General features: G+C 42.9%; 1 protein-coding gene across 1 annotated transcript in view; it reads right to left on the bottom strand.

Annotated features, from left to right (window-relative positions):
• tmc5 (transmembrane channel like 5) overlaps nucleotides 1-25,634 on the bottom strand; it is a 365,838-nt gene that overhangs the window by 270,441 nt on the left and 69,763 nt on the right. The window contains exon 2 of the mRNA XM_086000829.1: nucleotides 21,489-21,664. Within this exon, the coding sequence (XP_085856955.1) occupies nucleotides 21,489-21,565 (77 nt within the window). The 5' untranslated portion in view covers nucleotides 21,566-21,664. The remainder of the gene's footprint in view (nucleotides 1-21,488; nucleotides 21,665-25,634) is intronic.

Below are 25,634 nucleotides of genomic sequence, written 5' to 3'. Positions count from 1 at the left end.
CCACCAACCTCTTAGGGCGAAGCCACTGAATTTCCAGCAACGGGACGCTACTTTGGGGCGGGCGCTAACTTCGGGCGGGCGCTAAGGTTAGCGCCCCAAAACTGTCTATACTGAAAATCTAGCCCAGAATCTTTTATTAACAGCGCGGCTGAGAAACAATTTTTCTAATTGTACTCGTCAAAACTGATATTTAGACAAAAATTGTAGACAGTCAATGCCTGTAAACTCCACCACTTCCTAGTTCACAAGTCGTGCAGGTAATTTACTGCTCTTTGCTCCAGGATTAAGTCAGCTGCAATTCTGGTGTAAATTCTGAGACCACAGCTTTGAACCTCGTTATCCTGTCATTTGCATATGTGCACTCCACTGGGAGCAGACGCAACTCCTGCCAGCTGCCAGTTCCACCAGAATTTAGTGTGTATTTTAGAACAAGTGTAACTCTGGAGAATTTGCCTTATGCCTCAGATTCCAGTCCCTATGTTGAAGCTGCACCATCTTTGCCCCAAATAGATTATGAAATTTTGGGCCTAGATCTCTACTGAATCTGTTCATAAAGAGCTAAAGACACACTGTAGACAAATTAGTTATCACATTTGTTACTTAATCTAGCTATGCAAATTATTTAGTAAGCTTTGACCTTGATCCTTCCTAGGATTAGCTAAAGTGTTACTTTCAATTGTGTTGACTCAGTCCACGAACATTAGGTGACACTACACAAATATTTTCTCTACATCATATACTAATTCCTTTTGAAGTACTATCGGAAAAAGAACATATGCTTGCAAGTTTATATTTATAAATCACGGTGATACCAAGGTACATTCACGAGTTACAATTTTGCCCCTCGAAGTGTGAACCCTTTAATATTATATCTGAATCTAACCTGAATTATCTTTGTGTTTACTTGAATTGTTTCATTAATTAGTCCTGGATTTGCGGTCAGTTTTGAGTTAGTTGTTTGATAGGTGGGTGTTGTTCCCAATGGTATTCTTCAAGAAATGGTGGATTACAATACCCTTTAGTTCAGTAGGTCTGTGGGTACATTTACGAGTTCTAAGAGGATCGTCTGCTGTAACTTCAGCAGAAGGTTGGATGAAACCCCAGAGAAACAGCGCAAATAGCCATTTACGATGGCCCGGAATTTGCTTTTGTAATGACGGCGAAACTGTCAGCGTTCGCCGTTGTTACAACTGTGAAACTGACAGCAACTTCTGGCATCCACACATGCGGAGTTAAACCCGGAAATCTAGAAGTTGCTGTCAGTCATTCCCTGCTCCTGCACAGGCTGCGCTGTTGAACTCCCCAGAGCCGGCAATCAATTGAAATCACTGAACTGACGAAAACTTCCCCTGTTATACTCGACTATCGCTGTTAAAAACCCCAAAAAAAGTTAAGCCTTGTTGGATGAGGTGTAACTGGGCTTTTAAATAGCGCACTGAGTCCTAATTACTGTTAAACAACTGTTCTGGCCCTCAAAACTAATTTCATATTTGTGAAATGTCACATTTTTCCATTATGATAAAAATTCCATGGTTTTTAATAAAGGAAAATCACTGCATTTTACTTCCTGGTTTGCTATTTGTGAGCATTCTTCAATGTGATTGTCTGCTTAGCCAGCTTGATGACATTACTGTTGCTGAATGCTGGAGATCCCCTAGACTTGGCACCAGAATCAAATTAATATCGGGAGAGGTGAAATCTGTACCACAGAGATCACTAGATCTTTGTGGGCAGCTTTCTTCGAGCACCATCACTTTGTCATTGACCGCAAAATCCAGACCGTTGTTTCTTTGGGATTTACGCCGACCTTACACTGAAGTTACTGCGGACAATCAGAAGAACCCATGTGGAAATTCTACCCAGCATGTTCTGCTTTGTTCAGAAGTTTATGGGCGTATGCCTAGAATTTTCATAAGATTTCTCCTGACCTCCTGCTGTAACCTCAGAGAAATGGCAGAAACAGCTTTTTGCACTGTTTCTTCAGAGGTTTCTGTCAATCCCTCGTCGAAGTTATGGTGGAAGATTGGGAGAGCCCCGGTGGAAATTCTACTCTGCAGTATTTAAATATACTAATGCAGATAAAATTACAACTGCAGTTAATAAACTCCAATTCTGACTGAAAGATGCATATCAAGTATCAACAAAGGGTAAAATTTACAGCTGGGGTGGGGGGGCGGTTATAACAGGCATCAGCTGAAGGTGATCAAGAGTGATAATTATGGCTCATTTTGCTTTTATCTTGCCTGTAACTGCTTAGTCTAATTGTACCACCATTATGACAGAGATCAGTTTAAATCAGGACTGATTGGGAACTGAATCTGGGATTTTCTGTCTATAATAACTCAGTAACACGCTGCCTTGATCAAATGACCCAAGGGCAACTGTTGGTTTTTAATATTTGTCACTTATTGCATTCTCCCCTCAGTCTTTTCCCTTTTTCTAGGTCTCACTGCTGCTGTTTTGCCTTCCTTTCTCTAAGATTTTCCTCTTGTTTCTGTGCTTCATCCCTTCTTGTTTATATTGTTTCAATGGTTTTTGTTTGTTCTGTCCTCTACTTCCACATTGTTGGAAGGGGCCTACACTCTCTCTCTTCCTATATCCTATTTCTCTTGAGTGAATAATAGAATAAGGTGAAAAATTACATTTTGGCCAATCATAGAAACATAGAACACAGAAACATAGAGAAATAGGAGCAGGAGTCGGCCATTCGGCCCTTCGAGCCTGCTCCGCCATTCAACATGATCATGGCTGATCCTCTATCTCAATACCTTATTCCTGCTCTCTCCCCATACCCCTTGATGCCTTTTGTGTCTAGAAATCTATCTATCTCCTTCTTAAATATATTCAGTGACTTGGCCTCCACAGCCTTCTGTGGTAGAGAATTCCACAGGTTCACCACGCTCTGAGTGAAGACATTTCTTCTCATCTCAGTCCTAAATGTCCTACCCAGTATCCTGAGACTGTGACCCCACAGCCAGGGGAAACATCCTCCCTGCATCCAGTCTGTCTAGCCTTGTCAGAATTTTATACGTTTCCACGAGATCCCCTCTCATTCTTCTAAACTCTAGTGAATACAGGCCTAGTTGACCCAATCTTTCCTCATACGACAGTCCTGCCATCCCAGGAATCAGTCTGGTGAACCTTCGCTGCACTCCCTCTATGGCAAGTATATCCTTTCTTAGGTAAGGAGACCAAAACTGCACACAGTACTCCAGGTGTGGTCTCACCAAGGCCCTGTATAATTGTAGTAAGACATCCTTGCTCCTGTACTCAAATTCTCTTGCAATGAAGGCCAACATACCATTTGCCTTCATAACTGCTTGCTGTACCTGCATGTTTGCTTTCAGTGACTGGTGTACAAGGACACCCAGGTCCATTTGTACATCAACATTTCCCAATCTATCACCATTTAAATAATACTCTGCCTTTCTGTTTTTCCTATCAAAGTGGATAACTTCACATTTATCCACGTTATACCGCATCTGCCATGTATGTGCCCACTCACTCAACTTGTCTAAATCACCTTGAAGCCTCTTTGCATCCTCCTCACAACTCACAATCCCACCTAGTTTCATGTCGTCAGCAAACTTGGAAATATTACATTTGGTTCCCTCATCCAAATCATTGATATATATTGTGAATAGCTGGGGCCCAAGCACTGATCCCTGCAGTACCCCACTAGACACCGCCTGCCACCCCAAAAAAGATCCATTTATTCCTACTCTCTGTTTCCTGTCTATTAACCAATTTTCAATCCATGCCTGTATATTACCCCCAATCCCATGTGCTTTAATTTTGCAGACTAACCTCTTATGTGGGACTTTATCAAAGGCCTTCTGAAAATCCAAATACATCACATCCACTGGTTCTCCCTTATCTATTCTACCAGTTACATCCTCAAAAAACTCCAGTAGGTTTGTCAAACACGATTTCCCTTTCATAAATCCACCTTGACTTTGTCTAATCCCGTTGATATTTTCTAAGTGTCCTGTTATCACATCCTTTAAAATAGACTCTAGCATTTTCCCTACTACTGATGTTAGGCTAACCGGCCTGTAGTTCCCTGTTTTCTCTCTCCCTCCTTTTTTAAATAGTGGGGTTACATTTGCCACCCTCCAATCTGCTGGAACTGTTCCATAATCTACAGGATTTTGGAAGATGGCAACCAATGCATACACTATTTCCATGGCTACCTCTTTTAGTACTCTGGGATGCAGATTATCAGGCCCTGGGGATTTATCAGCTTTCAGTCCCATTAATCAAGCTGATCCCCTCTACAGACCAGGTACAATTTGTCTCATTCATGAATCTACCCAACATAATTGACCTATCAAAAAGAACATATATTTTCTCAAATTGTAATTAAGCAAAAATCTAGAATATTAATTTAACTTTATTATAAACCACATGCACAATTCTGATTAAGAGCATAAGACACAAAGAAATAGGTGCAGGAACAGGTCACTTGGCTCCTCGAGCCTGCTCTGCCATTCAATAAGATCATGGCTGATCTTGGACTCAAAGCCACTTCCCTGCCCGCTCCCCATACCCCTTTGTGGTGTATGTGCCTTTAAGAGCAATTATGGTGTATGTGCCTTTAAGAGCCCCAGGTGTGCGTAATGCCGGTAATTGCCACTTGGGCTATATAAGCCTGTGTATTGTGTATATCCTTTAGAAACCCCCCCCAGACTTGCTTAGTAAATACCTATGAACTAACTCCTGTCTTCAGTGTCTTTATCTACACACGGACACTACACCCTTCACTCCCTTATCTTGCAAAAATTTGTCTAACTCCACCTTAAATGTATTTAATGACCCAGGCTCAACAGCTCTCTGGGACAGAGAATTCCACAGATTTATGACCCTCTGAAAGAAGAAATTCGTCCTCATCTCAGTTCTAAAAGGGCGACCCTTTATTCTAAAGCTGTGCCCCCGCGTTCTAGATTTCCCCACGAGGGGAAACACCCTCTCTGCATTTACCTTGTTGTGCCCCCTCAGTATCTTATATGTTTCAAGAAGATCACCTCTCATTCTTCTAAATTCCAATGAGTATAGGCCCAGCCTGCTCAACCTTTCCTCATAAGTCAACCCCCTCATCTCTGGAATTAACCTAGTGAATCATCTCTGAACTGCCTCCAATGCAAGTATATCCTTCTTTAAATAAGGAGGCCAAAACTGTACGCAGTACTCAAGGTTTGGCCTCACCAATACCCTGTACAGTTGTAGCAGTACTTCCCTGCTTTTATACGCCAACCCTTTTGAAATAAAGGCCAACATTCCATTTGCCTTTTTGATTACTTGCTGTACCTGAATGTTAACTTTTTGGCCTCAATTTTAACTCAGCTGCGGGCTATTGGCATGTTCCCCGAATTCCGTGTTTCCCACACAAATCTAAATGGATGCGGGAGATTGATGCAATTTTAGCTCAATTGGCCACTTGATTTCCAACATGTGGGAAGCCTTTGCAAATGGATTTTTCATGACTAAAAGTCCCCTCCGATGACGTCATCATTGCTGCTGCATTTAAGGTCCACAGCAAGCCTTGCTTCTTCTGCAGACCGCCAAGCTTTCTCCATTTGATGGCACAGGAACCTGCAGGAACAATGGCCAGCGGGAGGACAAGAGCAGCTCCTAAGTTTGACGAGGCAGCACTACAGGCATTGGTGGATGGGGCTAGGGCCCACAGGGAGGTCCTGTTCCCTTCATCAGGGAGGAAGAGGCCTCCCAGTGAGACCAAGGCTGTGTGGATACAGGTGGCTGGGGAGGTCAACTCCTTGGGGGTCACATGGCGCACCTGGATGCAATGCAGGAAAAGATTCCATGACCTTCAACGCACTGGAAAAGTAAATATGAAGTTCCCATCACCCTCAATCTGATCCCCATTGCCTTTCCTCACCAGCACTCAGCTTTAGCAATCTCTTCCTCCACATCCCACTTGCCACTCACATCCATGCACCCTTACCCATTCCCTCTCTCTCTATGCTCACATTCACATAACTATTCCACCATGCAGCCCCCACACTCCCTATCACTCTGATGCTTTGAACACAACTGACAACACACAGGGAGGGCCCTTGGTCTTGCAACCTCACTCCATCTTTGTCTCCTTCTAAGTATCTATGCTATGCAATCTCTGCACTCATTCCTTCATTCTCACTCAACCTCCACTTGTCTCCCTCATTGCAGGGAAAGAGAGCTCACAATAAAAGGGAAAGAGCCAGGACAGGAGGAGGCCCACCATCATTAGCCCAGCTCACCCCCTGGGAGGAAGCCATCCTGGAGATTGTTGGGGTTGAAAAAGATGCGCACATTGGGGATGGACAGACAGGTGCATCACAGCAAGCTGGTGACAGAATAGTTTTCCATCTCTCTCATTGACATTGCATGAGTTGCTGATAATGATTCTGAAGCTATTACAGATGGACTTATGATCATCTGCAATATGCAATGTGCATGTAACCTTGACCTCACATCTCTAACTCTTTCCTTTACTCCCCCACAGGACCATTGAGAGCCCCCATCCCCACTGTCCAGGAGGAAGAGCCTGAGCTTCCAGGCTCCTCAGAGGAATCTGCAACCTCTGAGGGCGCAGCGTCAGCAGAAATAAGCGCACCCAGCACCAGCGCAGACACTCACACCTCGGTGGGACCTTCGGGACATAGAGTAGTGTTGTCACCTGGTGTATCACAGCTCACAAGTGAGCATCAGCAGACTATGGAGACAGGGACAGCAGTGGAGAGTCCTCGTCGGAGGGCGCAGGACTCTGCCAGCTCGGCTCAGCTGCATGTCGACCCTCTGCCTCTGGGTCCATCCATAAGATCAGAGGTGATGAAACTCCATGCACAGGTGCAGGAGTCTCTGGCAGGTTTTGTCTCGAGGGTTGCTGTGAGTGTGGAGCGAATGGAGGAGTCTATAGTGAACATGAATCGAGCCTTTGTGGAGTCATTGGCGAATGAACGCATCAACACGGAAAATATGGCTACCTATGTGGAAATGATTGCTGCCTCCGTGGTAAGGCTGGCTATGGTAAAGGAGAGGAGGGCTATGGCCACGGAGGAGGTTAGTCGCCAGGGTATGGAAAATATGGTGAGTGTTCAGAATAGAATGACATCCCTTGAGGAGCGATGGGCATCTATTGAACATAGAAACCAGACCTTCATGGAAGTTCTTCTGAGTAGGACTGCCATTGCAGATACGGGTCGCCATGGCCCCCCTGATGTGTAGCAAGGTGCTCTCCAGCCACTTGCAGGTGCGGAGGGGGAGCTGACTGTAAGGTTTCGCAAGAATTTTGAAAATCTCTACAGCTCCGAAGACTTTTTTTGATTAAAGAAAACCTGGGTGGAATACCTTAAAATTCCAGGGCATCAAAAAAAATGGCTGTCAGACCTCATGGCAGGAGACAAAAAAAGACAGCCTGCTTGTGTGTCTGCAAAGGATGTGGAAAAAAAAACACCAGGCTGTGCGAAATGCATGAAGTACTTGGAGTTGTCAATCAACTGCAGTTTAGGAAGTTTCAAACTGCAGGACAAAGGGGTTGTTTGTTTACAATGTTGACACAAAGGCTTAAGTACTTAAAGCTGTCAATCAATTGCGGTTGGACTGACCACAGGACAATGGGTTTGTTTACAAACCACTTAGTGCTATTGACTATTCGTTTGTCCAGCACTTGAGATATCAGTAAGACATTTAAACTGAGCGAATACCAGTTTAAATGAATGGGGAATACATTCAAACCATCACAGTCAATGGGGACAGATCGATTCCCTTTTGTATAGCCCAGATACATCCGGATTTGGGTGCAAAGATTATGGCTCCCAATGGGTATAAAATAGCCTCTCAGGAAGCCATCTCTCTCTCTCTGCCGCCTCGCCTCCATGCTCTGCCTACAGAAGAACAGCTCAGCAAGCCTGCCCAAAGAAGTGGAATACCAGCAGTTACATTTAAATACTGGGGTATCTCTACTTCGGGGTGGTGAAGAATACAGACCGCAGGGGCACGGAGCAGGCCTTTCACTGGTGAGCATAGATTTTCTGACCCATTACAAGGCAACTTAGATAGGTATTTAGGGGTGGGAATTAAGGGGAATTGTTAAATTGTAATTTTAGTCAATTTTCCCTTGATGTGTCCATTTTCTCCTCCCCTACTAAGCAAAAGAGTGCTGTAGTAAGCAAAAGTGTACTGTATTAAGCAAAAGTGTGCTGCACTAGGTAAAAGTGCTGTATTAAGTAAAAGAGTGTTGTATTGAGCAAAAGAGTGCTGTAGTAAGCAAAAGTGTACTGTATTAAGTAAAAGTGCTGTATTAAGCATAGGTGTGCTGTATTGATTATTTTCAATTTATTTCTTTTTATTTCAATAAATACTGGTCTTCTTTGCACCCAACCATGAGTCTCATTTTGTCTACATCACTACTGAATAAGTCCGGCGGTCAGAACCAAGAAAAGGGGAGCAATTCAAAACCGCACAGGGCTCTGGAGCAGCTCAGATACTTCTGACTGGCCAGAGACAATAACCCCAGTTTATTACCCCATCCCCGTTAATTTCTACAAAATGGCAACTGCGGCAGGACCGTCGGCAACGGTATGTGATGTAGCAGACGGTGGTTTGGGTCTGGAGAGAGCAGCAGTTATTGGGTTTCTTTTTATCCCACTGGTCTGTTTGTGGTTAGGTGCCCGCAGGCTTGGGGAAGTTACCCGCAGGCTTAGGGAATCTAGAGCAGAGAGTTGGGATAGGGAAAGGGAGATTGAAGAATACCAGGCCAAGATAGAGCGCCTGGTGGTCCAGTTCAGTGAGGGCAAAAGCCACACGAGGCACGAGTCAGAGTACCTGAAGTGTCTAGTTGCAGAGGCCAAGAGCAATGAGATGAGGGTGCGGGAGGAGAACGCCCGCCTCATACAAGAAGTAAAAGAGCAGGAGGAAAAGGTTAGGGAGGTAAAGGCAGCATATAAGCTGGCCTGCGAGCAAGGGTTTGAGGAAGCAGATTATGGTCCCTGTAGGGAAGAGATAGAAAGCTTGAATATGGCTTTAAAGAGGGCAAAGGGGATGATATGTCTTATCAGCCCGAAAACAGGTCAGTCGGATTTTACCGGCAACCCAAATAAAACCGTCCCACAGGCAACACCCAGGAAAAGGTTGGTCAGGGAATCAGAGGTCCCACGACCGCCACCCACGGCTCCGAGCTTTCAGGAGCTCTGGCAGCAAAGGGGGGTGGAGGATGAGGTGGTAGAGGAAGCACAGCAGGCCCTGCTAGATAGGCCGGGACCAGGACCAGTGTACCTGAAATAAAGAATAGATTTGCCTTTCTAATCTAGGCTTTATTAACTTTAAAATCCTGTAGCACATCTTTCCACACCCAGTCCCAACCAAAGCTAGAAAGAACTGAATTTAAGATGGCCACCACAAATCACATGACATCAACTACCAATGAGATTACAGCATATATCCCAAGGCAGGAAACAAACAACCAATCACAATACTTCTTACTAACATAAAGAATAATCACCACATTCACCCCTCCTTTTAAAATATACTCCAACCTAAATAACCTTTACAATTTATAATTAATTATTTACAACTAAAACTATTCAACATGACACAATACTAAGTGACAACAACAAATAGTAACATTACACATAAGTATTAAGTATCTCTCAACTAAAACAATATAATATAATATTTCAACAATTTTAAAACACCACTATCAATTTAAAAGTCCATTTTCAATCGGTCGACCGGATATCTTGTTCGTGTCGACCTTCTTAACCTTGGTGAAATTCCTTGCCCTCCCACACCAGGAGACACAGAAGTATCTTCTGCAGGAAGGCTATCCATATCCCAATTCTCAACGGTTTCCGGATTAGAAATCCCATCAGGAGGTAAACTGGGACGGTCATAAACATCCATCGAGGGCTGACTAATAGAAGTATAATTATCTGCAATCGGATTGGAAATATTCGTAGTATCTGTAACAGCATCCACATTATTTGAATCATGACTATTGTTAATATCCTCAGAAGAGGGCTGGCCACCACAAGGAGCCAAGTCTTTAATTGAAACGGTACTTTCTTTCCCATCTTGGAATCGAATATGAGCATATTGGGAATTTGCCTCCAACAGCTCCACCTCCTCCACTAAAGGATCATATTTTGACAATCTAACATGGCGTCGAAGCAGCACAGGTCCCTGCATAGTAAGCCATGAAGGTACCGAATATCCCATAGTAGATCTCCGCGGATAGTTAAAGAGCCTTTCATGGGGGGTCACATTAGTAGCCATTGAAAGGAATGCAGGGCATCAGGCAGTACCATTTCCCACTGTGTATTCTTAAGGTTCTGGGATGTCAAAGCCAACATAACTGCCTTCCAGATCACCCCATTGTATCGTTCGCACTGTCCATTACCCTGGGGATTATACGGGGTAGTTCTACTAGTAGAAATTCCCCGACTCTGAAGGTATTCCTTCAACTGGGAAGACATAAAAGAACTTCCCTGATCCGAATGGATATACGCAGGCATCCCAAAGATAACAAAAAGTTGAGTCAGACATTTGATAACTGTAGCAGCTGATACATCTGTGCAAGGAAAAGCAAAAGGGAACCTTGAAAACTCATCCACAACAGTAAGTATATATCGGTTTTGAGTAGTTGAAGGAAGAGGCCCCTTAAAATCGACGCTCAAACATTCAAAAGGAGAAGTAGCCTTTATAAGATGAGCTCGTTGAGGCTTAAAGAAATTCGGTTTACACCGAGCACAGATAGAACATGATGAAGTCATCCGCTTGACGTCTTCAACTGAAAAGGGCAAATTCTTACTGCGTACGAAGTGTATCATCCTCATAACCCCAGGATGGCATAAGGCATTGTGAAGATTAATAAGCGTATCTCCGTGAATCACAGAACAATAAGCCCTCGACAGCGCATCAGCAGCAACATTATCCTTCCCCGGACGATAAACTATATCAAAATGGTAACATGCCAACTCAATCCTCCACCTCATTATTTTATCATTCTTAATCTTTCCAAAATGTTTGACATGAAACATAAAGGACACAGACTTTTGATCAGTTACCAACGTAAAATGTCGCCCCGATAAATAATGTCTCCATTTACGCAGTGCTTCTACTATTGCATATGCCTCTTTCTCTATTGAAGAATGCCTTCTTTCACTATTGTTCAAGGTACGTGAGAAAAAGGCCACAGGTCTTCCATTTTGGTTCAGAGTAGCCCCAATTGCAAAATCAGAAGCGTCCGTCTCAATCACAAAAGGAACCTGCTCATCAATAGAATGCACAACTGCTCCAAGGATATCCTTTTTAAAATTATCAAAACACGTCCTGGCCTCCCATGATAGAGGATATGTCGTAACCCGAATAAGAGGCCGGATCTTCTGTGAAAAATTTGCAATCCAAGTAGAATAATAAAACAGTCCAACAACTCGTTGCAAAGCCTTAGAATTAGTAGGACAAGGTAAATCAATCAATGGTCGCAGACGTTCTGGATCTGGTTTAATCTTGTTTCCCAAGATAATATACCCCAATAGATTTACCTCAGTGGTCGAAAAGATACACTTCTCTTTATTAAAAGTTAAACCAACTTTTTCCGCAGCTTGAAGGAATCTTTTTAAATTAGAATCATGCTCCACCCTTGATTTGTCACACACTGTGATGTCATCTAAGTATGAAAAGGTGTCAGAGAGAGAGTTATCACTTATAAAAGCATCCATTGCCCGTTGAAAACAAGCAACACCATTAGTAACACCAAATGGTATTCGGCAAAACTGATACAGCTTTCCACCAGCCTCAAAGGCCGTATATGGTTGATCCTTCTTAACAATAGGAATCTGATGATAAGCACTCTTTAAGTCAATAGTGCTAAAAACCTTATACTGAGATACTTTGTTGATAAGCTCATCAATCTTAGGCAAGGGGTACGCATCTAATTGAGTATACCTATTAATAGTTTGGGAATAGTCTATCACCATTCATTTCTTATGTCTCTCGTTAGTCGTGACAACTACCTGTGCTCGCCAAGGCGAACAACTAGGTTCAATGATTCCTTCCAATAAGAGACGTTGAACTTCAGAATTAATAAATTCTCTATCCTGACTGCTATACCTTCTTGACTTGGTAGCAATTGGCTTACAATCCGGCATCAAATTGGAAAAAAGTGATAATGGAGAAATGGATAAAGAGGTTAATCCACAAATAGATAAAGGTGGCTTAGTCCCTCCAAATGAAAGACTAAGAGACTCGTGTAACTGAAGCACATCATGACAAATCAAAATATCCGCACAGAGATTAGGCAAAACAGATAGGCGTATATCAGTATACGTATTACCTAGAAGAATCAATTTCACAAGGCAACAACCAGCTACTTGTGAAGTGAGAGTCGTCTGAGCCATACACACCTGATACGTAACAGGCGAAATTTTCAAATGCTTCTCCTTCGCAAACTGAAGACTTATAAAACTCTCGGTACTGCCCGTATCTATAAGGGCCTTCACTTCCAACCCATTAACTTGGGCCGTAACTATAGCTTTGTTTAGGCCATGAGCAAATGCAGCAGAAATTGATGCAATAAATGCCCTATCTAAAGGCTGAATAGTCACAGGGGAGGTAATTGAACCTGATGATTTACACACACGTGCGTAATGACCTCTCTTGCCGCATTTACTACACACAGCCTCCCGAGCAGGACACTTCAGACGAGGGTGCTGGATGTTCCCACAAAAATAACACTTCTGAATCCTAGAGGCAACAGCCGCCGAAGTAGAAACTGTTTCAGAATCTAGTAAACCACTCCTATTAAGTCCACATAATTCCTTTTCATCCGGAACTGCCGAAACCACAGTCGCAGGCCGATTAAAAAGAGCGTAAGAATCCGAACTTCTCTGAGCCACATCCAATGTAGAAGCTTGCTCAAAAGCACTCTTAAGATCCAAAGTCTTATTTTCTAACAACCGCTGACGAATTGATCTAGACAGTAATCCATTAATAAAAGCATCCCGTACCGATTCTTCCTTATATTCTTCAGCCGTCACGGCCTTATAATTACAGTTAACACTAAGGCACCGAAGTGCTTGTAAATAAGTATCTAAAGATTCTCCCACCTGCTGCCTACGGGCAGATAGAAGGTGACGTGCAAATACCTCATTCTTTGGTTTAACAAAAATCTTTTCCAATGTAGAAATAGCCACTTCGTAAGTTTTACAGTCCAAAATATACTTATACACATCCGGAGCAATGTAGTTGATCAGCATATTCAACTTATTTAGAGACTCTTGATCCAACACGCCCAAAAAGTTTTTAAATGTACAATACCAGTGTTTCCATTTATCATCCACTCCAGCAGAATTAGGGTCAGCATTGAATCGTTCTGGTTGAAGATATCGCTCCATTCTGACATAAAGTTAATAAATTGAAATAAAGAATAGATTTGCCTTTCTAATCTAGGCTTTATTAACTTTAAAATCCTGTAGCACATCTTTCCACACCCAGTCCCAACCAAAGCTAGAAAGAACTGAATTTAAGATGGCCACCACAAATCACATGACATCAACTACCAATGAGATTACAGCATATATCCCAAGGCAGGAAACAAACAACCAATCACAATACTTCTTACTAACATAAAGAATAATCACCACAGTACCCCCTCCGACAACGGAGGTACGGTCCGCCTGTCGATGAAGATGACCCAGGGGCCATACAGAATCAGTTTGTGGTGCCGTATGGCACCCACCAGCTCAGGGACATGGTTAACCACATCCCCAAGCTCACTAAAAAGGGAGACCCCTCTCTACACTTCAGGGAGATAGAGCAGGCAGCTTGTGTAAATGACTGCGATGACGCAGAGCAAGCAAAAATGCTGCTGTTTTCCCTGGCAGGTGATCTCCTCCAGGCCCTATTATGATTTTCCAAATGCCCTGCTACTGCTTCCTTAATGAAGGACTCCAGCATTTTCCCAATGAAAGAAGTTAGGCTAATTGGTCTATAGTTTCCTGCTTTCTGTCTCCCTCCTTTCTTAAATAAGGGTGTTACATTTGCGGTTTTCCAATCCGCTGGGACCTCTCCAGAGTCCAGGGAATTTTAGTATATTGCAACCAATGTATCCACTATCTCTGCAGCGACTTCTTTTAAGATCCTGGGATGCACGCCATCTGGTCCAGGGGACTTGTCATCTTTTAGTCCCATTATTTTACCAAGTACTATTTCCTTAGTGATAGCGATTGTCTTTAGTTCCCCCCTCCCTGTGGCCCCTTGATTATCCATTATTGGGATGTTGTTAGTGTCTTCTACCGTGAAGACAGGTACAAAATATTTGTTCAGAGTCTCTGCCATTTCCCCATTCCCCATTATTAATTCCCCAGTCTCATCCTCTAAGGGACCAACATTTACTTTAGCTACCCTCTTCCTTTTTATATACCTGTAGAAGCTCTTACTATCTGTTTTAATGTTTCTTGCCAGTTTACTCTCATAATTCATCTTCTCTCTCATTATTTTTTTAGTCATCCTTTGCTGGTTTTTAAAAATTTCCCAATCCTCTGGTCTCCCATCAATCTTGACAACATTGTATGCCTTTGTTTTCAATTTGATATCACCCTTTTCTTCCTTAGTTAGCCACGGATGGTGCTCCCTTCTCTTAAAATCTTTCTTTCTCACTGGAATATATTTTTGTTGAGAGTTATGAAATATCTCCTTAAGTGTCTGCCACTACATTTCAACTTTCTTACCCGTTAATTTGTTTTTCCAGTCCACTTTAGCCAGTTCTGCCCTCATGCCATTATAATTGCCTTTGTTTAAGATCAGGACACTGGTTTGGGATACATCTTTCTCACCCTCCAACTGAATTTGAAATTCAACCATGCTATGATCACTCTTTCCTAGAGGATCCTTTACTATGAGATCATCTATTAATTCTGTCTCATTACTTAGTACCATATCCAAGATAGCCTGCTCCCTGGTTGGTTCCATTACATACTGTTCTAGGAAAACATCCTGGATGCACTCTATGAACTCCTCCTCCAGGCTACCTTGGCCAATTTGATTTGTCCAATCAATATGGAGATTAAAATCACCCATGATTATTACCATACCTTTTTTACAGGCCTCCATTATTTGTTGATTTATAATCTGTCCAACAGCATTGCTACTGTTCGGGGGCCTGTAGACTACGCCCACCAGAGACCTTTTCCCCTTATTATTTTTTACCTCCACCCAAACCGATTCTACATCTTGAGCTTCTGAGCCAATATCACTTCTCACCACTGTACTGAACCCATCCTTTACCAACAAAGCCACTCCACCTCCCTTTCCTTTCTTTCTATCCTTCCGAATTATCATATACCCTGGAATATTCAGTTCCCAGCCCTGGTCACCTTGCAATCACGTCTCTGTAATGGCGATCAGATCATACCCATTTGTATTTATTTGTACCGTCAACTCATTTATCTTGTTACGAATGCTGCGTGCATTCAGATATAGAGCTTTTAACTTTGTCTTTTTACCATTTTTCCTTGTTTTGGCCTTTTTTCTGTTACACTCTTATTTTTAAACATTCTGTCCCTGTCACACTCTGGTTATTATTTCCCCCATCTCTATCCTGCTCTATTGCGTTCTCTTTTCTCATTGACTTTTTAAATTCCCGCTCACCTGGACCCTCCCCCCCGACTATTTAGTTTAAAGCCCTCTCTACAGCCCTAGTTATTCGATTTGCCAGGACTCTAGCCCCAGCTTGGTTCAAGTGAAGCCCGTCCAAACGGAACAGCTCCCTCTTAGCCCAGTACTGGTGCCAGTGCCCCACAAATCGAAACCCATTTCTCCCACACCAGTCTTTGAGCCACTCATTCATTTCTCTGATCTTATTTACCCTATGCAAATTTGCTCGTGGCTCAGGTAGTAATCCAGAGATTATTACCTTTGTGGTTCTGCTTCTTAATTTAGACCCTAGCTGCTAGAAAGGGAGTGCTTGGTCTTGGGCATCTTGCTAGGGGTCCCCTTGGGTCAGTACGAGGAATGGGAGGAGGACATGAGGCCAGGCATAGCAGCACCAGCTGCTGCAGAAAAGAGGAACAGGAGGATTATTTTTCCAGTCCACTTTAGCCAGTTTGGCCCTCATGCCTTTGTTTAAGATCAGGACACTGGTTTGAGATACAACTTTCTCACCCTCCAACTACGCCCACCAGAGACTTTTTCCCTTTATTACTTTTTATCTCCACCCGAACCGATTCTACATCTTGATCTTCTGAGCCAATATCACTTCTCGCCACTGCACTGATCCCAGCCTTTACCAACAAAGCCACCCCACCTCCCTTTCCTTTCTGGCTATCCTTCCGAATTGTCAAATACCCTGGAATATTCAGTTCTCAGCCCATGTCGCCTTGCAACCTTGCCTCTATAATGGCAATCCGAGTCATGGTATTCCATTGAGCATTTGGTCACATCAGTTTAAATTTATCTACATTATTAAGCAGATATTAATTGACTTAGTAGTAACTGCTTTTTCTAGGAGGATATTCCACATGTCCACTACTTTGTGTGGACTAAAATTTCTTCCAATCTCATGAGGTTTGCTAATTTTACCCTCCCTCCAGACTACTTCTGAAAATCAGTGAAATACGCTGCTTATGTCCACATTATCTGTATCTCTTTTTGTTTTTTATGTCCGGAATCAACTCTCAAGATTTTCTCTAAATTAAGGAGCTCTGTGAGGTTCTATCCATAATTTAGAGCTCTCAATCTTGGAATTATCATAGTTACTCTTCTCTAAGTGGTCAACATATAGAACTAAATTGGATCTTATAACGTACCCAAATCTTTTACTTCCTCCATCTTTGCTCATAGATATCCTAAATGTATTCATTTTACAGTTCATCTGTCATTCCTTAGTCTGGAAGTGTTCCATTCCTGACCCATGGGGCAAATCCAACATGCTTCTCAGTTTCAAACAGTCCACTGATTTAATTACCTTCTCAAAGAATATCAGTAAGTTTATCAGGTCTGATTTTTTGCTTCTGAAACCACAGACTCTCCTTAAGCCATTTACAATCTTCAGAGTAACACTGATAGCATTCCACACAATGCTTCTGAGGATTTCTCCACTATAGTTATTCGATTAACTGGTCTATAATTCAAGGGTTTATGTTTCACTCCTTTCCTTTTTCTATTACCTTTGCTATGCTATTTATTTTAATGAATGATTCCCTGAGTCTGTACTATTCCACATGTCAACAGTGAGATTCTTAAAAAATCTTGGAAGATATTTGCATAATGCCTTTGTAGCTGGAAAAAAAACATTGAAACAAATATTCACTGAACTCAACCCACCGCCCCCACCCCCCCACCCCTCCACCTTCTTCTTCTCTTCTTAGGCAGTCCCTCGGAACCGAGGATGACTTACTTCCACACTAAAAATGAGCTCGCAGGTGACTGATGAGTCCAATGCGGGACCTACAGTCTCTGTCACAGGTGGGACAGACGGTGGTTGAAGGGGCAGGTGGGTGGGGTGCTTGGGTTGATGTACGCTCCTTCCGCTGTTTGTGCTTGGATTCTGCTTGCTCACGAGGTGTTCGGCGCCTTCCTGGATGCTTCTCCTCCACTTTTTGCGGTCTTGGGCCAGGGATTCCCAGGTGTCCGTGGGGATATTGCACTTTTTCCAAGGAGGCTTTGAGGGGGTCCTTGAAGCATCTCCTCTGCCCACCTGGGGCTCTCTTGCCATGTCGGAGCTCTGAGTAGAGTGCTTGTTTTGGGAGTCTCATGTTGGGCATGCGGATGATGTGGCCCATCCATCTGAGCTGATTGAGCATGGTCAAAGCTTCGATGCTGGGGAATTTGGCCTGAGTGAGAACACTGACGTTGGTGCGCCTATCCTACCAATGGATTTGCAGGATCTTGCGGATATAGCGTTGGTGTTACCTCTCCAGTGCTTTGAGGTGCCTGCTGTACATGGTCCATGTCTCTGAAGCATACAGGAGGGCAGGTATCACTACTGCTCTGTAGACCATGAGCTTGGTGCTGGGTTTGAGGTCCTGGTCTTCAAACATTATATATAGAAACATTTATCCTTACAAGCATATTTCTTCCTGTCTTAAAACAGGTTCTTGCCTACTTCATTTAAATTTGACTTTACGCAATGGTTTGAAGTAAAACGTCATTGCAAATCAATTCAAATCAGTTTTTAGTTTCTGCTGATTATTTGTTTTAACAGTGTTGTATAACAATGAGGAAGTGAATATACTGATGAAAATAAGGGAAGTTCTATAATATAAATGTTTGTGAAATATTGCAAACATTTCCTGCTATTGTACCCATGATTCAGACCTTTACTTTAGTTGAAATTTTAAAATTGTTTGGATACATTTGTACCATGCCCAACATTTGTACCTGCAGTATGCTGGTGCACTCTATAGCTGGAAAGAAAAAAGGTGTCCTGCATAAATCCTAGTTGCATTGTCATTAAACAAGACTGACTTTAGGTGGAGTATATGTACCTCCCTTTGTGTTTCACATTATTTGCTTGAAATTCACCCAGGCCCTTAAAGAGTAGGAGGTATAGGTGTCATAACCAATTTAGCAATGCAGAGACCCGTGTCCGATTTGCATGGGAGTTAAGGCCACTGCTAAATTGGTTAGATAATATGCAAGCTCTGACTGGTATTTCTGGATCTTGAGCAGCCTAACCAGTGGTCCTTATGGGGACCACCAGAGGCCGATCAAAAAAGGCCCAAATACTTGGAAAATATTTTGCAGTTTGTGTGGAGTCGGAAGGAGCAGGAGTGCTCCTCCTAACTCTACAAAAAAATTGCGGGCTGCTATCAGCCCGCCCTCATCCTTTCTCAGTCACCTCTCTCCCCAGACTTACCTCTGGGCCTCGGTGTGGGCTGAAATTCATGAGGCCCTGACATGCAAGCTGCATCTGGGTGCTTGATTGGTGTTTGTAGCTTGCCTGATTTTTTCTGACCAGGTCTGATGATGAATTTAGATATAATGCTGTTTGGTTACATAGTGCATAAGGATTGTAGGAAAGAATTAAAAGGCAGGGATGTACCCAAGGAAGGAAATGTCCAAAATCACCATCTGACTTCACCCACTAACAAGATTGCCTGTATTACTTCAGCTGCAGAAACATGTAAAACATTGATCTCTTTTGTGCTCAGCTTCCAGCATTGTTTCTGGTAGGGAATTCCATGCCGTAACAAACCTCTCCCTTCATTCTTTTGGTTACAATCTTAAATGTATGCCCTATAGTTAGCGATCGACTGACCAATGGAAATAGTTTGCCCTATATACCTTATCAAATCCTATCATAATTTTGAACATCTTTATCACATCCCCTCTTATGAAAAAAGCCCCAGTTTCTCTAGTCATGACCAAAGCCTCTCATCCCTGGTATCTTTATATTGGCTCTCCTCTGGCCTTGACATCTTCTCTAAGGAAGTGCACACAAAACTGAGCAGAATATCCTAACTGCAGCCCAACCAATGATTCAGGTAACTTGAGAAGGACCAATTATTTAACAAAAAACCAAAAGGTTCAAAAACTGATTTAAAAAAAACTGAAGAGAAGTCAGTTTTGGAGAAAACAATGCAAGATCAGAGGTCAGATTTTCATCATCAGTAATTTCACTGCAATAGGGAAGTTATTCGGGTCAGTTATGTCGAAAGCAAATTGAGATATTGGAATTTTTCACTATATAGGAGTTTACAGTTATGAAACATTTATCTATTTATGTAGTTATCGAGCTGCTAGTTAAGAGTATGCTGAAGGCTTGTAATAAATTTAAGCATATAAACTAGTTGTGAAGAGTATAATAGTGGTCTGCAGTCATGATTCCTGAATGAGATACTCAAATTAAGAAACAATGTAATTTTGTTAAAAAAGTCAGCATAAAAAAGCAGAATCAAAAGTAACATCTCGTGATGAATTCTAAATTTCTAAGAGTCATCAAAAAATTTGAACAAAAAATACTTTTTCTGGGGAGCTGAGTCACACAGGCCAGTGCTGAGTGAGTCAGGACACCAACACTGACCTCAGTATATTTGAGTTGCTGTGGGAAGAATTGGCCAGAGCTTCCGCTCGAAATCAATACAATGGTTATCTAGCAACCCCTACTGGAAGTGTGCTGCTGGGTGATGGCAGGATTGGGTTCAGTTGTGAAGCCCCATATGGTCAAATGCCAATGCTACTGGCATGACTCAGACATTTCAGTTCAATATTTAATGCCCAAATGAGTATACTTGCAAAGCCCTAAACACTCCTTTATAGGAGACAGCAATTAACATGCAAGTGACATCCCCACCCACTCTTCCCAATGAACTGCTGACCACCTGACCACCATGCCAGCTGACTTTCAAAATGGCTTCCTCTCTTCAGGTACTGTCCACATCCCTTTCAAAACCATCACCATCACCCCTCCTCAAAAAACATCCTCAATCTCTCTTGCAAATTACTGCCCCATCTCCCTTTCCTCTTCAAAGTCCATGAATGTATTGTTACCTCCCATGCTCATGTTTCCGACAGCTTCCTATATGAAGCTCTCCAATCAGGTTTCCACGTCTGCCACAGCACCAAAAAGGCCATAAACAAAGTCACAAATTACATGCTCTATGACTGTGATCGTGGTGCTTTATCTCTCCTCAACGTCCTTGACTTCTCTGCAGACTTTGACACGGTCGATCACCGATTCATCAATACTTCAAATCAATACTTTGATCTTTTCTGTACAAGATTTTGAAACCTGCATCAATGAAACTGGCACATTGAACCTTTGCTAGAATTTAAACTGGCAAGTTTGCAATCATTTTACAAACATACAAGGTGGTTTTAATTTCCCACTGGTTTTGATTTTGAACTGCAAAACAATTTTATAATATACCCTATGAAACATGCCACAGCATAACTTTGCTTCTCAGCCCATTGTACAGAATGTCCTGGTTACTTCTGCTTTCTGAAGGTATTCATTAACAAGCTGTTGCATGAACAGAGAGAGCCGGGTAATCACTAACAGCAAAATAACACAGGAAATCAGGTGAATAAAGTACAGGTAAATCATTCACTGTTACAGTATGTTCTGCTCTCATGATTATAACTCCTCTTCCAAATGTTCTATATTCAGCTGATATTACAGGTATCTCTATTCCTGATGTTTGAGCCATTTTATTGTTGTAATACTGTTTATTTCAGCTATGCTGTAAACAAAAAAAAAGACTGGTTGATGTTGGTAGGAGTTTCCTGGAACCTGCTGACAGCCTAAGGGCTAATTGTGTTTCCTTTTTTTGACACAGACATGACTGACTGTAAGAAGAACTCATCAACCTGTTTACGAATATCTGATCAAATTACACCCCGATCATGTTACCAAGATGCTGCTGTCCATTTAACCCCTTGATGACTGGTTGCTACGAATAAGGAGATGTTTTGTGGTGCTGTACATGTCTATAATTCTGAGTGAATAACAAATGCTATGAATCTCTTATTGCCATTTGCTGAAGTCCTACCTTCTGTCCATTTCTAGTGTTTCCGAGTGGTGATATGCATAGTTTGCAAAGCCTTCGTCCACCTCTTGGTGGTTCATTGTACTAAATGTATTTCCTTCCCTTGAAGGGTAGAGCTCTCTGCTTTCCTCGTTTTAGGTCAATGCCAAAATTCTAGGCTCCTGATGATGCTTGCAACCCTAAAAACAAACCAACTTAATTTAAGCACACAAAATATATGACAAGTTAGTACTTTGCATTTCAGTCCAAACAGCTTTTTTTTAAAGAGGAGATTCTCTTGTTTAAGAGAGATTTTAGTTCTTACAATAGCTCGTGCTAAAAACACCATGTTGACAGTATGTCTAGTTCACATTGCAGGAGACATACCTATTGCAGCAGAGACGTTACAATGTGACAAATAATACATTTTATAATATTTGATACAATTACACATTGCAGTTACAGTGACAATCATTGCATGGTGCCTCTATATTTTTAACCAACATATATAACTTTTAAAATTGGAATTATTTACATACATGGTGGGAAATGTTGCACTGGTGCAGTAGGAACTTTTACTCTGCATCTAATCATATTATAACAGACTTAATACTGCCACTGGGTGGATGAAATGGAATTGTATTCATTTCCAAGTACTAACCTCACCGTCATAAAAACAAAACCCACCAAAATACGTCAGAGTAAAATGTAATAAATACAAATGTGTTATAATGATTTTGGTATAACAATGCTATAAACTACATTAGATCCAAAATTCTGCCTATTACTTAGCTTAAAAATCATTATGAGGGGATGAGGAATATGAGCTGGGAGCCAGATTTTCCAAGTCTCCAAAAATTTTGATGGGAGGGACTGCTTCCTGCACCTGCCCTCTGCCCTGACATCAGAAGGAGGCAGGACTGGCTTGTCAGAAATCCTGCCAGCTCCTCCTACTTTACCTGTGATAAAAGGGCTCAAATTTCCAAGCCCCGTGGAGGCGGGTTTGGAGGTAGGAGTGGGGGGAAAATTGCAGAATCGGGGGCACAAACCCTTCCCACCTCCATGCCCATTTCCCAGGAGGCGGGCACTCGACCTGTGTTGGGAGCCGCCTCCCCGAGGCGGGAAGGGGATTAGTGCCAATTAACTGCCTGTTAACAGGTAGTTAACAGGCAGTTTTTGGCTTAATCCCTATTTTTAGCCCTGAAGCGTGGGCTGCCCGACGGCTCCAAACCACGCCAAGTTAGCGAGGTGGACCGTCGGGCTGAAGGGCTTGGAGGGTCCGAGATGTCTGGTGTTCAGGTGAGTGATGGGTGCATGAGTGCAGAGGTAAGTGTGTTTGGTGTTTAAATAAGTTTTACTTACCTTTACTTACTAATGCAGGCTTCCTTCCTTCAGGTCTCGGGAGTCCCTCATCTCATTGGCACAGAAAGCAGAATGGCCGCGAGCTGTCAAAAGTTGCAGCATTCTGCTTTCTGTTCTGGAGAGATTTCTAACTGAGTCTGTGGAGAAGGACTCAAGTTAGAAGTCAGATTGTCAGTGACATGAATCTTGTCATTCATGTGGAAATGACTTATGAAATGATACTGGGTGGACTGCTGGTGGCGCTGTCCAGGGAGAGTATAAATACAGGAACTAGTAAAGGACACAACTAGATCTCCATGTTGAAAAACAGTTGATTAAAGCCTTGTTTAATACTTAGGCCAAGTGCCTAGTAGTTTTCTTACATCAGTTAGTGTTTGACAGCTTCACAGAGCTGTCAAACGCTGATATTTCATCTGTCAAAAGCTCTTGACAGATGAAATGTCAATCCCTGATGTCACCTGTAACTGGGTGTCCCTTAATTGGCCTGCTGAGCCTGCTGGGTGGGCTCAACAAGGTCAATCAAGGGAAAGTAGCAAGGGTTGGCCACAAATCGATGGAGGCGGGACTACAACCCAAAAAGTGGGAGTCCCGCCTCCATCACATCCCCATTGACAAAATCCAGCCCAATGTATGCCAGCATTACATATCAGTGAAAGTGGAATCTAAATTGCTGACTTCCCAATGGCAACAGAAGAAGGATTGTCTTTAAAAGAAGAATTTCCCCTTCAGTTACTTCGACTCGAAAGGTCACGACCCCCTTCCTTGGAGCTGCAAGTTGCTGCTCTGAAATTCCAGGTGCCCTAAAGGGATTCATACCCAAGGACCATGGTAAAAGGTGCAGGTACTTGCCCCCTTTATGCCAATGACCTCAGGATCTGGGGCTGGGTCAACACCGTGGCAGAGGAGCAGACAGAAATCCCACCCCTCTGCACTTCCGTTGACGAGGCAACTCGCCAGGAATTTAGAGCTACCATGGGTGATTTTAACCCTACCCGCTTGGCGGAAACCGGCTGGGTAGGCAGTTAGAATTGCCTGTGGGACTCACCCACTGATACCCCAGGTTCCAATTTTTACCTAATACAAAAGCAAAATACTGCGGATGCTGGAAATCTGAAATAATAACAGAAAATGCTGGAAATACTCGACAGGTCAGGCAGCATCTGTGGAGAGAGAAACAGAGTTAACGTTTCAGGCCACTGACCTTTCATCAGAACTGAAAAAAGTTAGTGATGTAACAGGTTTTAAGCGAGTACAGAGGCAAGAAAAGGGGAGAGGGGAGGAAAGAACAAAAGGGAAGGTCTGTGATCGGGTGGAAGGCAGGAGAGATTAAATGACAAAAGGGATGATGGTGCCAGGCAAAAGGAGATGGTAATGGGACAAGTAAAGAAATAAAAGATGAGTCTAGAAGAGGTGTAAATGGCAATAGCAGAATCATTACCAACAGCTGCTGTTCGAAAAAATGGGCGCTGTGGTTATGATCTGAAATTGTTGAACTCAATGTTGAGTCCAGAAGGCTGTAAAGTGCCTAATCAAAAGATGAGGTGCTGTTCCTCGAGCTTCATCGGAACAGTGTACATACGAACATACGAATTATATGAATTAGGAGCAGGAGTAGGCCACTCAGCCCCTCGAGCCTGTTCCACCATTCAATAAGATCATGGCTGATCTGATTACTCCACAATCCCGCCTACCCCCGATAACCTTTCACCCCCTTGCTTACCAAGAATCTATCTACCTCTGCCTTAAAAATATTCAAAGACTCTGCTTCCACCACCCTCTGAGGAAGAGAGTTCCAAAGATTCACGACCCTCTGTGAGAAAAAAATTCTCCTCATCTGTGTCTTAAATGGGCGACCCCTTATTTTTAAACAGTGACCCCTAGTTCTAGATTCTCCCACAAGAGGAAACATCCTCTCCACATCCACCCTGTCCAGACCCCTCAGGACCTTATATGTTTCAATCAAGTCACCTCTTGCTCTTCTAAACTCCAGCGGATACAAGCCTAGCCTGTCCAACCTTTCCTCATAAGGCAACCCGCCCATTCCAGTATTACTCTAGTAAACCTTCTCTGAACTGCTTCCAACGCATTTACATCCTTCCTTAAATAAGGAGACCAATACTGTACACAGTACTCCAGATGTGGTCTCACCAATGCCCTGTATAACTGAAGCATAACCTCCCTACTTTTGCATTCAATTCACCTTGCAATAAACGATAACATTCTATTAGCTTTCCTAATTACTTGTTATACCTGCATACTAACCTTTTGCGATTCATGCACTAGGACACCCAGATCACTCTGCATCTCAGAGTTCTGCAATCTCTCACCATTTAGATAATATGCTTCTTTTTTATTCTTCCTGCCAAAATGGACAATTTCACATTTTCCCACTCCATTTGCCAGATCTTTGCCCACTCACTTAACCTTTTGTAGCCTTGTTATGTCCTCTTCACAATTTACTTTCCTAACTAGGAGGCCAAGGGCAGAGAGGTCAGAGTGGGAGTGGAGTAGAGAATTAAAATGACAGGCAACCAGAAGCTCGGTATCACGCTTGTGGACTGAACGGTGGTGTTATGCAAAGCGCTCACCCAATCTGCGTTTGGTCTCCCCAATGTAGAGGAGACCACATCGTGAGCAGCGAATACACTGATTTCCTCAGGAAGGAATGTTTGGGGCCCTGGGCGGTGGGAAAGGAGGAGATAAAAGGGCAGGTGGTGCATCTCCTGTGCTTGCACGGAAAGGTGCCGTGGGAAGGGGAGGGGGTTGAAGAGTGGACCAGGGTGTCATGAAAGGGGAGGGGAGGGGAAG

This window comes from Somniosus microcephalus, chromosome 11 (assembly GCF_052327205.1).
Source record: "Somniosus microcephalus isolate GS21.2 chromosome 11, FLI_Smic_1.0, whole genome shotgun sequence".
In the NCBI taxonomy this organism is placed as follows: domain Eukaryota; kingdom Metazoa; phylum Chordata; class Chondrichthyes; order Squaliformes; family Somniosidae; genus Somniosus; species Somniosus microcephalus.
The sequence above is the reverse complement of the archived record's forward strand: the minus strand, read 5'-3'. Positions and strand labels throughout refer to the sequence as shown.